Source organism: Watersipora subatra, chromosome 2 (genome assembly GCF_963576615.1).
Source record: "Watersipora subatra chromosome 2, tzWatSuba1.1, whole genome shotgun sequence".
NCBI classification, from domain to species: Eukaryota; Metazoa; Bryozoa; class Gymnolaemata; order Cheilostomatida; family Watersiporidae; genus Watersipora; species Watersipora subatra.
Window position 1 is genome coordinate 39165755 of NC_088709.1, and position 13087 is coordinate 39178841.

The 13087-nt window shown below is 37.2% G+C and overlaps 2 protein-coding genes across 9 annotated transcripts in view; one reads left to right on the forward strand and one right to left on the reverse strand.

Annotated features, from left to right (window-relative positions):
* LOC137387526 (epidermal growth factor receptor-like) overlaps positions 1–8216 on the forward strand; it is a 65877-nt gene extending 57661 nt beyond the window's left edge. For 4 of the 5 annotated variants that reach the window (XM_068073973.1, XM_068073971.1, XM_068073972.1 and 1 more), the window contains exons 12-23: positions 10–182; positions 1515–1806; positions 3100–3283; positions 3607–3758; positions 4029–4175; positions 4282–4543; positions 4752–4843; positions 4954–5176; positions 5357–5505; positions 6446–6854; positions 7000–7170; positions 7454–8216. In XM_068073973.1, coding sequence (XP_067930074.1) covers positions 10–182; positions 1515–1806; positions 3100–3283; positions 3607–3758; positions 4029–4175; positions 4282–4543; positions 4752–4843; positions 4954–5176; positions 5357–5505; positions 6446–6854; positions 7000–7170; positions 7454–7746 — 2547 coding nt within the window. In that variant the 3' untranslated portion in view covers positions 7747–8216. The remainder of the gene's footprint in view (positions 1–9; positions 183–1514; positions 1807–3099; positions 3284–3606; positions 3759–4028; positions 4176–4281; positions 4544–4751; positions 4844–4953; positions 5177–5356; positions 5506–6445; positions 6855–6999; positions 7171–7453) is intronic. The other variant, XM_068073969.1, reaches the window with a different exon arrangement.
* A 1-nt stretch (position 8217) lies between these two features.
* LOC137387528 (gem-associated protein 2-like) overlaps positions 8218–13087 on the reverse strand; it is a 35557-nt gene continuing 30687 nt past the window's right edge. For 3 of the 4 annotated variants that reach the window (XM_068073976.1, XM_068073978.1, XM_068073975.1), the window contains 3 exons: positions 10708–10818; positions 9192–9310; positions 8367–8556 (listed from right to left, as the gene is read on the reverse strand). In XM_068073976.1, coding sequence (XP_067930077.1) covers positions 9215–9310; positions 10708–10818 — 207 coding nt within the window. In that variant the 3' untranslated portion in view covers positions 8367–8556; positions 9192–9214. Of the gene's footprint in view, positions 8346–8366; positions 8557–9191; positions 9311–10707; positions 10819–13087 lie in introns of those variants that run through there. The other variant, XM_068073977.1, reaches the window with a different exon arrangement.

Sequence of the window (13087 nt, forward strand, 5' to 3'; positions counted from 1 at the left end):
CTGCTGCAGGTGTGCATCAAATGCCATGAGCTTTGTGAGGAGTGTGAGGCCCGGGGCACCATTTACTGCAATAAGTGTAAACACTACAAATATGGAGATAGATGCGTGAAATCATGCCCCTCTGGTGGTCACTATGCGGACAGTGACACAAAAACCTGCGAGACTTGCCATCAAACATGCAGGTAAACAAACTGAATGATCAAAGTGTTCAACTGTTAGCGGAACCGTTAGTCCAATCTTGTTCACATCAACTAGTCTGTGCTGTCTCAGCTCTCTCTTTGTTTAGTAGACTTCATGCTCAGAGTCTTTAGGCTTGACCTAGCATTAGGATTTATAGCCATTAAAATTCAACCATCAATCAAAGTTTATACGTAAGAAGGGAAAGAGTTGTTTTGTTTAACCACCCAAGTACCAAATTCACATGAGCTCTTTTTCACATATTTGCTGTTTAACCCTGTTTTACACAGGTTATTCGTGGAGACCCTGGTTAACAAGCAATCGCTGTTTAAACTACGATTGTAGCATACCTGTGCCTATAGACTTTTATGGCCAACTTTTGTATGGCAGATTTTAGCCTTCCATATTCACTGATGAGATTGAGCTGGTGTCATTTTGAAATTAAACATAAAACTGCGTTCACACCAGCCGATTTGCACACCAAGTTTTTGTGGCCGATCTCTGAACGATTTCATGGGAGCTATTGGTCAGATTTTTTACATTCACACTAGACTGAGTTTAGAATGAAAGTGGGTGATTTTTCAGTTTTTATTTGTAGGGTCAAATAATTTTAGCTGATATATTTTTAGTGAGTCATGCTTTGCATTTTGTTGACTGTTTCCTACCTTGTTTCTCGTGAACATTTTTAGCAAGTTAACAAATTATTCTGCACTGCCCAGCCTATCACTAATAATGGATACTTATAATAGGAGGACGATTTTTTGCAAACATAATATGCTTCAATTATTATAGTAGTGGCATAATAATTGAAGCAGATGCCTCCATTATTATGTTGTTGCTATAATAATTGAACCTGAGCAATAATTCCGTTGATAGCACCCTTCAGGTGTGTAGCTATGACAAAACATGCACGAATGTGGAGACCAACATGGAAAATATATGATAAATATTCGCTTAAAATGGCAATGTGTGACTCGCTATGAAAGTGATTTTATTGGCTACATCGATTGGCCACTACCCAATCAAATTTTTCTCTGGATAAAATCGGTCTCAGGGTCATTTCCTCTGTTAACATGATGCGACTCTCAGTCAGTGGAAAAATCGGGCAGAGAATCGGTTTGAAATGGGCTGGTGTGAACGCAGCTCAAGAGGCAGGCTTGGTATGTAGGTGATACCTTGGAGATATATGGTACGGGCTAATCACAGTTCCCGTAAGCAAATGATATGCCCTCCAAACTAGATTAGACGCATTTAGACTGAATGTAGTCTATATTAAAGCTATACAAACACTCCATTTTTTTCTCGAAATTTGTCATCCATAATTAATTGTTCTTTAGAACTGGTTGTACGGGACCGACCAACTGGGATTGTCTTCACTGTGTCAATTATAAGGTCTATAATGACACGAACCTGGATGACATCTCGCGTGAAGAGAGACAAAATGGAACGGAACAAATGAATTCCACAAGCCCAACTTCCACGGTTGAACATTCCACACTTAAGACAATAATATTCAATTCCAATAACTCGGTTAGCTACAGGACAATCACAAACTCTACTGCCGGAAACTTATCAAGCCTACCAGTCGTTTTCTCGACCTCAGCCACAACGAATACTCCTCCAATTAAGGTACAATGACTCGTACTAAAGTTTATGAGGAAATATCGCAACTCGCTTATCGTATTACACTTACTAAGTTTCCATACAGAGATAGAGTAGCCCCTTATTATAGTGATACAGTGTCGCTGTTGGGAAGCGGAACACCCTTACGATGGGCCATCTTTGTGCCATAGAAATGGCCTTAGCGACCAATGGCGTTGCACTTGTCTTGTCACACCAGGTCTTGTTTTTCTGTTGCTTCATATACAACATACAACCATGACATAGGCGTCGCACAACCATCGCTTTACTATGAGCTCCTTATGAAAACGTGATATGCTTGTTGGCCCAGCGTGTCCCTTTGGCACTGGCACACCCAGGTGTCCCTGTGTCGAAGCTCGGTAAATATATCGTGTTACTATATATTGCCTTTGTGATAATTCAACTCGGTAGACATTTTGAGAGCCTGGCAAAAAGATAGCGACATTTGTTTAACTCGATCAAGCACGTCTTATCTATGGTGTAATACCCTGGATATAAATTATGCTATTAAATACGTTTGTTTGCTCAAAGCACATATGGTTATATTAAGGCGCTAGAGTCTCACAAAAGCCATATCCCGCCATCGCTTCTATCTTCTAGCCTATGAAGTGCTAGTTTGTGTGCCACAATTCTTTGTCTGGCATGATAACTGATTGTTTCAAGGTAATTTTGGTGTCTTACAGGAGTCAATTCCTGATCATACGTGACTCCATTGTTTATGGTCTCCGATTGTGAAATAACGATAGTCAAAGATAGTCAAAGATAACCGAAAAGCACCACTGGCAATTAGCCAATATTTTACATAATCATTCAATTCTCAAAGCTTGTTCTGATTGGTTGACCGAAAAAGGTGCTTAACACTGGTTACTTCATCTGCCAACCGTTCTATGAAAGTGGACAAGAAACTTGTTGCAGGCGCTTTTACGGTCAATTTCTTTTGTTTGTGGTTGGTTGAGTCAAAACATTGACTATTAGTATTAAATAACTTGTATGTAGAGGAGCTCAACATAAAAAAAACTAAATGAAATATTGTGATATGCATCTTTACGCCTGTACATAAGCTGTACATCTTTATGCCTGTACATAAGCTGTACATCTTTATGCCTGTACATAAGCTGTGCATCTTTATGCCTGTACATAAGCTGTACATCTTTATGCCTGTACATAAGCTGTACATCTTTATGCCCATACATAAGCTGTGCATCTTGTATTGTAAATACTACATACACCTATGATGTATTCCAATGAGCGGTACATTCATAAACTTCAATTAATTTATAGTTTTACTGCACAATGCCTGATGAAGAATGTCCGAAACATAAAAGCGAAAAATTACAAGAAGGCATGGACACTGTATGTATAGTGCCTGTGGCTACTACCGCTAAATCCGACTCATCGGATGATGGGTTATCGACGGCTGAGATCAGTGGCTGTGTGGTTGGTGCTGTCATTTTGGTCGTAGTAGGTAAGTAACGCTGTTTATTGATATCTACCGGTGTCTTAGATGCTAGTTCTATGAATAAGTTTAGATTTCATGAAAAGACAACTCCATGTTCATGTGTCTGATAGTCAAGAGTGTCATGAGTATCTGCAAAATACAGCTCCTAGTCGGCACTAATCTAAAAAGAACACACCCGAGGTGTATCAGTATTTGAACTCTTAGTTGCCTACAAGAAACCTAGTTTAGTTGACAATAGACATCTAACAGAGTAATTCAAATTGCATAGTCGGTTAATCTATTTTTAGTGTGATTTGTGACTTACTATAACCTCGCTTTGTTTGCTGTAGTCGTTACGACAGCCGTCTTGTGCAAGCAGAGGGAAAAGGCCAAAGAAAATACCGCTAAAATTACGCTGAAACTAACAGGAATGGATAACGACCAAGAGCCGCTAACTCCAACAAATGCTGTACCAGATATGAGCAAGCTTCGTCTTATAAAGGTAAAACTTTATGTGCTTATATTAGCAGACGATGTATTGAGAAAGCAAATCCTACAAATCGACGCTGCAGAAGCTTCACTTACAGTAAATGGCATCGATACAAGAGCAGTAATAAGCAGGGAGAAACCATATTGACTATAGGCCTAGATGTATTTTCTAAAAGGCTCAAGAAAGCATGATGATAAAAATTTTCGTTTGATATAAAACAATGGTAATATGCATATAAGATTTAAAAGCTTTTTCACACTGTGAGAAACATTTATATTATAGGAAATAGAGCTAAGACGTGGTAGTATTCTTGGGTCAGGTGCATTTGGCACTGTCTACCGAGGTGTTTGGATACCTGAGGGAGAAAATGTGAAGATTCCTGTCGCAATAAAAGTACTCCAAGAAGGAACTTCGCCTCACCAAAATAAGGTAGGAATAGGTCTATTATCCCATATGACTTCGTAAAACGATGATAAGATGTACGCTGATACGCTGGCATAGAGGTGAAACTAATACACGATATTCTGATTTGTAGGAGTTGTTAGAAGAAGCGCGTGTGATGGCCTCCGTCGACCATGCCTGTTGTGTAAGAATTGTGGCTGTCTGTATGACGGAGCAAATGATGTTGATAACACAACTAATGCCTCTTGGTTGCCTGCTGGACTATGTGAGGTACAACAAAGCGAACATTAGCTCTAAAGTCCTGCTCAACTGGTGCACGCAGATATCAAAAGGGATGCACTATTTAGAGACTAGAGGAATTGTTCACAGAGACCTCGCTGCCAGGAATGTGCTCGGTAAGTTTATTATTTAACATTTCAGCAACACACTAGAGATGAGGAGTAGAGAATTGCACCACTTCAGCATTTATTTAAAGAACAAGAAACTATTTATATACTGTCCCTACTGACCCGCTTCTGCTACCCATGATGCAATAGCAGTATTCTATTGCTATATTCAATATAGTGTCCACAGCCTGAAAATACTTATAATGTGATTTTTTAGTTCAAACCCCAAATCAAGTAAAGATCACAGACTTTGGTCTCGCCAAGCTCTTGGCATACAATGAAGGAGAGTACCACGCAGCTGGTGGAAAGGTAAATGTTGCTGCACACCATTTAAACAATTCAAACCCACACATTTTATCAAGCAGACTAGCGCAGCCAAACATGCAATAATACACCTTACAATTGTTGACTTCTCACAGATGCCCATCAAATGGCTAGCCTTGGAGTCCATACAGCATAGAGTATTCACGCACAAGACTGATGTATGGTCATACGGTGTAACTCTATGGGAGCTCTTCACTTATGGCCAAAGGCCTTATGAGAGTGTCAGGGCGCGAGAGATTCCAGATCTTCTGGAGAAAGGCGAAAGGCTACCACAGCCTATCATTTGCACCATTGATGTCTACATGATTATGATTAAATGTATGTTTAATTAACACTCCTTGGTATGGCATGTCTGAGCAAATTGACCAGATGTTGTTTTCTTCTGAAAACCACCCAAATTTTCACATTAATCTATTTAATGAGATGAATTAACATTTGGAATGTAGTGTTTTAAAAGGTCATACGTATATTGTACTGGCTGATTAATTGTGAATGTAGGTTGGATGATTGATTCGGAAAGCAGACCAAGCTTTTATGAACTGGCCGAAGAGTTTGCAAAGATGGCCCGAGATCCTGGCAGGTACCTAGTTATAGAAGGAGACACACTCATGAGACTCCCGAGCTACAGCATTGACAGAAGAGACATGGTAAGCTAATCTTTATGAAACTTTAGAGTAATCTCAAAGAGTACATCCGCAGCCTCACACTGTTGCAGCACGTTGCGCTTTCACACTACAGCTTTCTTAGCAAACCTGTTTTCTTCAGAATTTCATCAACTGATAGCCTAATTACAACCCATTGTAATAACCAACATGTTGTAATAACAAATTATAGTATATTTGTAACTTTGAGATAACATGTACTCATATTTAGTATACAGCGCACAACATAAAATTAAAAAATTGAGAAAATACATATTTGATTGCACGCCTGAAGCCTTTCCAAGGGTTTTGAGCATGGCAGTTTTTCAACTCAAAGTGAAATGGCTGAAAATGTAAATTAAACTGTAAAAAAATATAGCAATACCGTTTAAGCCGGGGTAAAGACTTTCATTTCTTAACGTAACAATAAAACATGTAATTGATTACTTGTTTATTAATGTATTTTTTGCATCAATAATTACATCCTTCTGCAGATAATCACTATTACCTGCACCTATTAATTACTGCAGATAATTGAACGAAGTAATTATTTGCAGCAACTAATAGGGAGTTTGTCGAGTGAACTAAATGAATTATAGTGTATTCTTATGGCCATATTTGTTGCAACTTATGAACAGAGTCCCAGAATATAGATGTTTCACTGTATGTTCGAGTCAAGAGTTGAATAAAGCAATCATTATAGTTGCATCACCATCTACCTACCTCTATTGCAAGTACCTCTATAGCAAGATATCTAAAGCTTTGATTACCTATTAGCTATTGCTGTAATAAATGTTATATTTCAAAATAGAAAATACGAAATAAAGAGCATCGTGGTTCAGTTAGTACCTTGTACTGTAACTGAAGACATACGGGTGAAGGAAGCGTAGGAGGAGTGAGAGAAATATGATTCATAAGATGGCTAAATGGTTGGCGATTATTTTAGGTACGCAATATGTCCGTCGCAACAGACGGACCTGAGGAAATAGTTAATGCCGATGAGTACCTGAACGCATCAGAGAAATACGATGAATCACCCACAGAATCGGATGATGACTTGCTTTCAACCGAACCTCTGAGCTCGAGCAGGGCAGCGAGTTATAACTTTTACCCACCGAATAACCATCAAATGCAATCACCTTATCCATCCTTGACTGTGGATACAAGCGCACCCATAGACTTAGAGCATTCCTCAGCGTCAATAGGTATCACACCCCAGCAAATCACAAGAGATCCCAAATATGCTCATCTGGAAGCACGAAGTCAATCAATGAGGGGAGAGCGGAACAGTGACAGCAGTACACTAGGGTCTAGATACACCAGTGACCCGTGCAATGAAGATGATACACTCTTACGTAAGTAGAATAGGCAGTATTGCTGCATTAGTCGTCACAGACATGTGTTGCTTCATATTTCTTTGCATGAAATGATGAAAGTTGAATTTAATTACTACCATTGTCACCATGTCAATGCAATGATGTTCATTTTTAAACGTTGCAGCAGTGGAGTCAAAAACCTTACCAACAAGACTTAGTGGAAAACGCAGATACGACCACAAAGATTTGTTGCCATTCGTTGAAGAAGACTATTTACAGCCAACCAATCACAACACAAATCCCAAATACATGGAGATTGTACTTATGGATCCTGAGATGTCTTGTGATAGCACAGGTAAGATGATTGCTCAGAGATTTGGCAAACAATAGCTGTTCTGTTTTACATCCATGTTGCCAAAGCATAAATATTAACTCCCATCAGATAATGCTGAGCGTGTAGTTGGGGGATTCAGCTGTCGTAAGTCCTTCAGCGCTTGTGTCCTCATTTTATTGCCAAACTTAACAACTGTAGATGCTTGTAAGTGTAAGTCACTGCACTAGATATTATCAGAAAACCATAATTTTTACCTTTGAGAAGGTTTTAAATGTGAAGCAAAACTGATGTGTAAACCTTGCAGATCTTGAAGCACCAACACCCACACCACATCGGGAAGGAGTTGTACAACATTTCACCTTTGACATTGCAAATGATGCACAAGCGTACGAACGACACATAGATCAAGGAAACTTTGCGAACCCTGAATATTTTGACACTGACAGCAATGAGAGTAAATACTCTTTAACAAAAGAGGATGAGAACCATCGATGGAAAGGTGGCAAGAACAAGGCATACTATAAGAACATGACAGAGTTGTACAGCGATGGCGGCTCGACGAGAGGTTCGACCGCTGATAGCACCAGCAGTATTTAGACTCTCAAACGCCTTACGTTCTTCATAATGCTCAATTCTAACTTATTTACCTGAATGCTGAAGAAGTAGCATTCTTCTGTATACTTGTACATATGTCTAAAACCTACATTCCAACTATACACAAATTTCAATCTTTTCTTAAAGAATGTGATATTTCTATGCATTCCTTTATTAACCATACATTCTATGATTTGCATGTCTATAAGACTTTGATGTGATAGCAGTATTCTTTTTACTAGTTATGTTTTCTTTATTCTTAAATGCACAAAGGACAGAATATTAGTTGAGATTGTGCACTAGCCGCTCTAATGGATGCACAGTCTTCCATCACATAATGTACATAGATGAATCACATATATTATTAACCAACTATTTGTGCTATTGAATCTTAATTTCCACTATGCCTTTACAATGAAAATTTGTGTTTTACCAAAGTTGATGAATAAAAGTTGATAAATGTTCACAAGTAATCAAGTCTCACTATAATTCTGTCTGACAGCTTTGACATTGCAGGACCACATGTTGCTCTGGCAGTTCAGTGTGCCGTGAGAGATCTTTAGCTATGCCAATAGAGCACAAAGAATAACTAATCCATAATTCTGCAAAGGAAAGATCAGTGTTGGTGGTATCAGTGTTGGTGGTATCAATGTTGGTGGTATCAGTGTTGGTGGTATCAGTGTTGGTGGTATCAGTGTTGGTGGTATAGTGTATCTGGCTAGCGGCAACTGAATGTTGTGGGTTCAAGTCCTCAATGATTCAACTTTTTTCCCAATCTAATTTCGTGGCTTGAATGGATGGACACAGCTCTAACTATAGTAAAGATTATGTTCGATAGATAAAACATTGCAGCACCACATGTTGACCAGTTACTCGATAATACATGGAATGATGTGCATAATCTGAAAGACCATTTAATGCCTTTTAAAGGGTTTGATGCTGTTTTCAGTATTTCATTAAAATTATGCATGATTCGCACTTAGCTAACACACAGGAACAACACTATTCAGCCTTCAGAGTAACAACAGATGTAATGAGATAATGAAATAGTAACATTTGTTGATAAAAAGCGAATAGATCAGACCTCAATCAATAAATAGCATGAGTCCAGTATCGTATCACAGTGGCGCCAGCAAAAGCATCATAAAAATTCAAGTTGGGTTTGCGCAAACTTATCTTTATTTCCACTATCAAAATATGAAGAAATGCCTGGTGGTTACAAGATATACAGGGCTGAGTAATTAAAGTGCAGCTTACAAACGATGATGGTTGAGTTTTACACCATATAAAAATAGACAGCTAACAGCATTATGATATCTGTGACTGTTTATGATTCCTAAGAGCATGTATTATAGAAACATTTCAGGAGTAACTCTCTTGGTAGCTTCTATGAGTTGTCTGTCTATTGTATGTACAAGACGGTGTTTGCATAGAAACATTATATTTACCTTCTATGCGATCAGGTCTTACGCTACCGGGTATCACATAAATCTCTCTGTCCAAAATAATCACCAACAAGGCATATAATTAAATTAAGTTGCTGCAGCATGGAGTTGTCTGTGCTATCCTTCAAACAGAGAAAACAACCACCGAGATCTTAGAGTGAATATAAGTATAACAGGCGAAACTATATATACATATATATATATATATTTATATATATATATATATATATATGTATATATATATATATATATACTAATAAGTTATCACTCTAATAAGTTGAGCACTCTAATTTTAGTAATACTAGTTCATAATTCTTAGGAATTTATAGTTTATATATATATTAGGTAGTTTTTTAATGCACATGTCCACAATGTGTATATGTGATATATACACCTTGTGGACATATACATGTACACATCAATAAGTGCAATGCTTAAATTGAAAGTGACAGTGCCATTCCTATTTAGTGTGTAAACGTGGTGAGGGTAGAGATGCAACTAGGTTCCTCTCATTATAAGGACAGCTGGACATGTCTACGCAGAATACACTGTCCCATCGAATATAGTCAACTACAGCCCACCCTCAGGATATGATTTTGATCTGTTCCAGGGTTGGCATCATATGGTGAAAAATCATATGTAGGGGTATAGAGATCATAGTAATTATATAAAAGGAGAACATCCCTTGGTAAAATCATCAGTTTTACATAAGTGATGTACATATTAAAAATTTGTAACAAAATAGTATGCTAACCTGAGTAACTATAGTTACCTACAGTAACTTTATTATATTTATTGTAATTATTGGTAATGATCTGCATTAAAATGTAACGTTACAATGTCTATGAGCAGTACTACGTATCATAGAAACAAGTTACCTTCAAGCTAGACGTACATATAATAAAAACTTTAAACTCACTTCAAATAAGTTTAGCTTACTAAACACACACACTTGAAGCCAAGTTTTAGTATGTATTTTTAACTACATGTATTTTACTGAATTTTAACTTTTATCCCTAAAATTCTATCACTTATTAGTGTCTGTCTTTGCTTTTACTAAAACTTTTAGCGGACCTGTTTAAAACTTTTTCAACCTAATTAGGCAAAAAAAGTGCTGTTTTCTTAATGAGGTGGACTTTTATTAGCAGAGAAATTATGAGAAGTTGTCTGACCACGAAGACCTTCTGTATGAAGGGATTGCAACTCCAACTTTGCTACGGATTTCAAAGAAAATATTAGTTTCACACGCGGGAATTGCTGAACTAAAAAAATCGGTCATCGTGTCTCTTTTAGTTGTGAACATGTTTTCGACAAACAGCCTTTCGGTGTCTTTGTTATTTTGACGTACGTAATAAGCACACTGACTGCCAAATTTGAACTCGGGGAGAAAAGTTTTGTTGAATTCGTACAGTGAAATAAGACTCGTGTGGTGAGTTGAAAAAATTATCATGTTCCATTTCTTAAGGTAAAAAAAATCAAACATCAGGGTAATTGTATCTTGAGGGTGCACTATACTCACCAGTGATGCTCTGAGATTAGTGCAATTCCTGGCAAGTGATCTGATCAGAGAGCAAGATTCAGGTAAGAGGGGTTTCTCCAACGCTGCCAGCAATGCATAGAACCATTGACCCTGCAATAGAAAACTAATGAAACTTAGAATGTGCTCCATATCATCAATTTTATGACTAATCACAGCAAAAACCTATAAAATAGAAACTTCTGAAGGCGTTTGATGATCTTGCAACTATCTAATTAGCAAGCAAAATTCGAAACTTGTTGAATTTATAAAATTAAAACTCGGTACTAAAACATACAAAATCTTCAGTCTTCACTATAATAAGAACTGTGCTCGTCGGCCTAGAAGGAATATTGCTTTCAACCGAATGCAGACTCATAACTTTCGGCTTGGAGGAACAACACTCCACCCCGTGCGCCTATCAACCACCTTGCCACATTTCGGAATAATTTTACGTATAGTTATTACACCTAAAAATCTCTCCCGACGCACTGGCCTGTTTGAGTACATATAAAATGCCTGCAGAAAAAAAGAAGCATGTATTTTAAGGAGCATAAGTATGAGTATAAGCATGCCGCACTTATATTGGTATTATATTGTGTTACCTAGATTAGAGTTGCCTCTCCTTAGTATCGAGTTTGATGCTTTCAAGTTAACACGAAGGGCTAGAGAATAGATTACAAAGTAATGACATTGATCTTTGTCTATCACCCCATAAATAAACCTTTACTAGCAAATATACTACTAGAAATTCCCCTGTCATACAGCCCACGACCAAAGTGATATTGGAAAAAAGAAAGGGTACTGCTGGTTGAGAAATGCAATATTAGCAGTTAAATGGCACTGCAGTGCAATAGGATACCTGCAATGATAGCTGTAATGCACTGGGTGTTATTATGTACAACAGACAGCAATAATGAAAGGAAAAAATTATATGTTTATATCTCTCCCCTGCAATAGAAGAAATGCAATATTAGAAGTAAAATGGCAAGCTGCTGTGTAATATACACAGTTTGAAAGTTGGTTGTGTTGAATGTAGAATGGTTTTGACAGCGATCTGTAACCAAAGTGAAGAAATTGGTCATGATCAGAGAAACCATGGTTAAGTTGGGTGTGTGATATTTAGAGTTATCTACACTAGCAGAAGGAGAAAATTCTCAGTTATTTAGCAAAAAAAATTGATTCCAGCTTAATTAGCAGATTTTATGATCAATAAACTGAATGCATATTCACCATTAGTGCGAAAACATAGTTCTGAGAAAACTGGTGTTACAGTTTGAGAAACGAAAACCAATGCACAATTTTGTTTACATTTCAAAACATCATAACAACCAATATCAAGAAGTTGTGATATTTATCTAGATTTTTGTATTTATATCTAAAAAATTATGCTGAATTTAAAAATCTAAACAGATTTTAATTGGTTGTCGTAGAAATAGCTGTATATCTATAAGAAAATGTAGGCCTATTACTTAATTTTGCAGATATTAAAAACGGCTTGGCAGTACCGCGATATTGGGCACAGCCGTAGTACCATCAACAAAATCTTCAGGAAAACAATAACAGTAACATATTGCACACCATCAGTCTCTATATACTCTATATGATCTTATAAATTCGAATGATTGTTCTTATAATTAAATCTTATAAAAAAGTGAATAATTATTCATATAATTAAATATTGTAATAATCTTATAAGAGTCATTAGAAAAATATCATCGTCATTTCCTTTACTTTCACTGCTTTGGACATCAGTTGGAATACCAAAGTACTCATAAGTGTCCAAAATGTCAGAGTTATCTTTAAAATCGAAGAAACCTTCGGCAATTGGACAATGCCATAGACTGGTGAAATGTGCACGTTTTTCTAGTGAAATGCGCACGGCTTAATGGTTTTACTCTCTGTCGCACAGCTTTATGGGCGTTTTGTTAGCCGGTCTTAATTTTGATTAAAAAAGGCTTGTCAGGTTTTAATGGCGATTTTAGGTCAAATTAATCTGTCTAGTTATGTATTATCCAATCAAATGGGTAAGTTTTAGGATATTGTCTACACTTCTCAAAGACTTCGTAACATATTTAAATAGGTTTATATGTGTTTTGTATCGTTATTATACTTAATTGACTCCACACAAAATGGTTAAATTTTTTGATGAGATTTCGGTACAAGGGTTTGGGTACGGCGTTGACGAATAATTTTCGGGAGTTGTGTGCGCATATGCATTTATCATAAAGCTCCCAAACACTCGCTTCGCTCGTGTTTGGTCGTGGGATGATCAAAACTACAAGATGAGGTCATGAATCATGCCAGTAACCGTGATTCTGATGTAGTTACATGACAACAAAACCATATGATATTAATACCTAATTGTGTGTATAGGCAAATA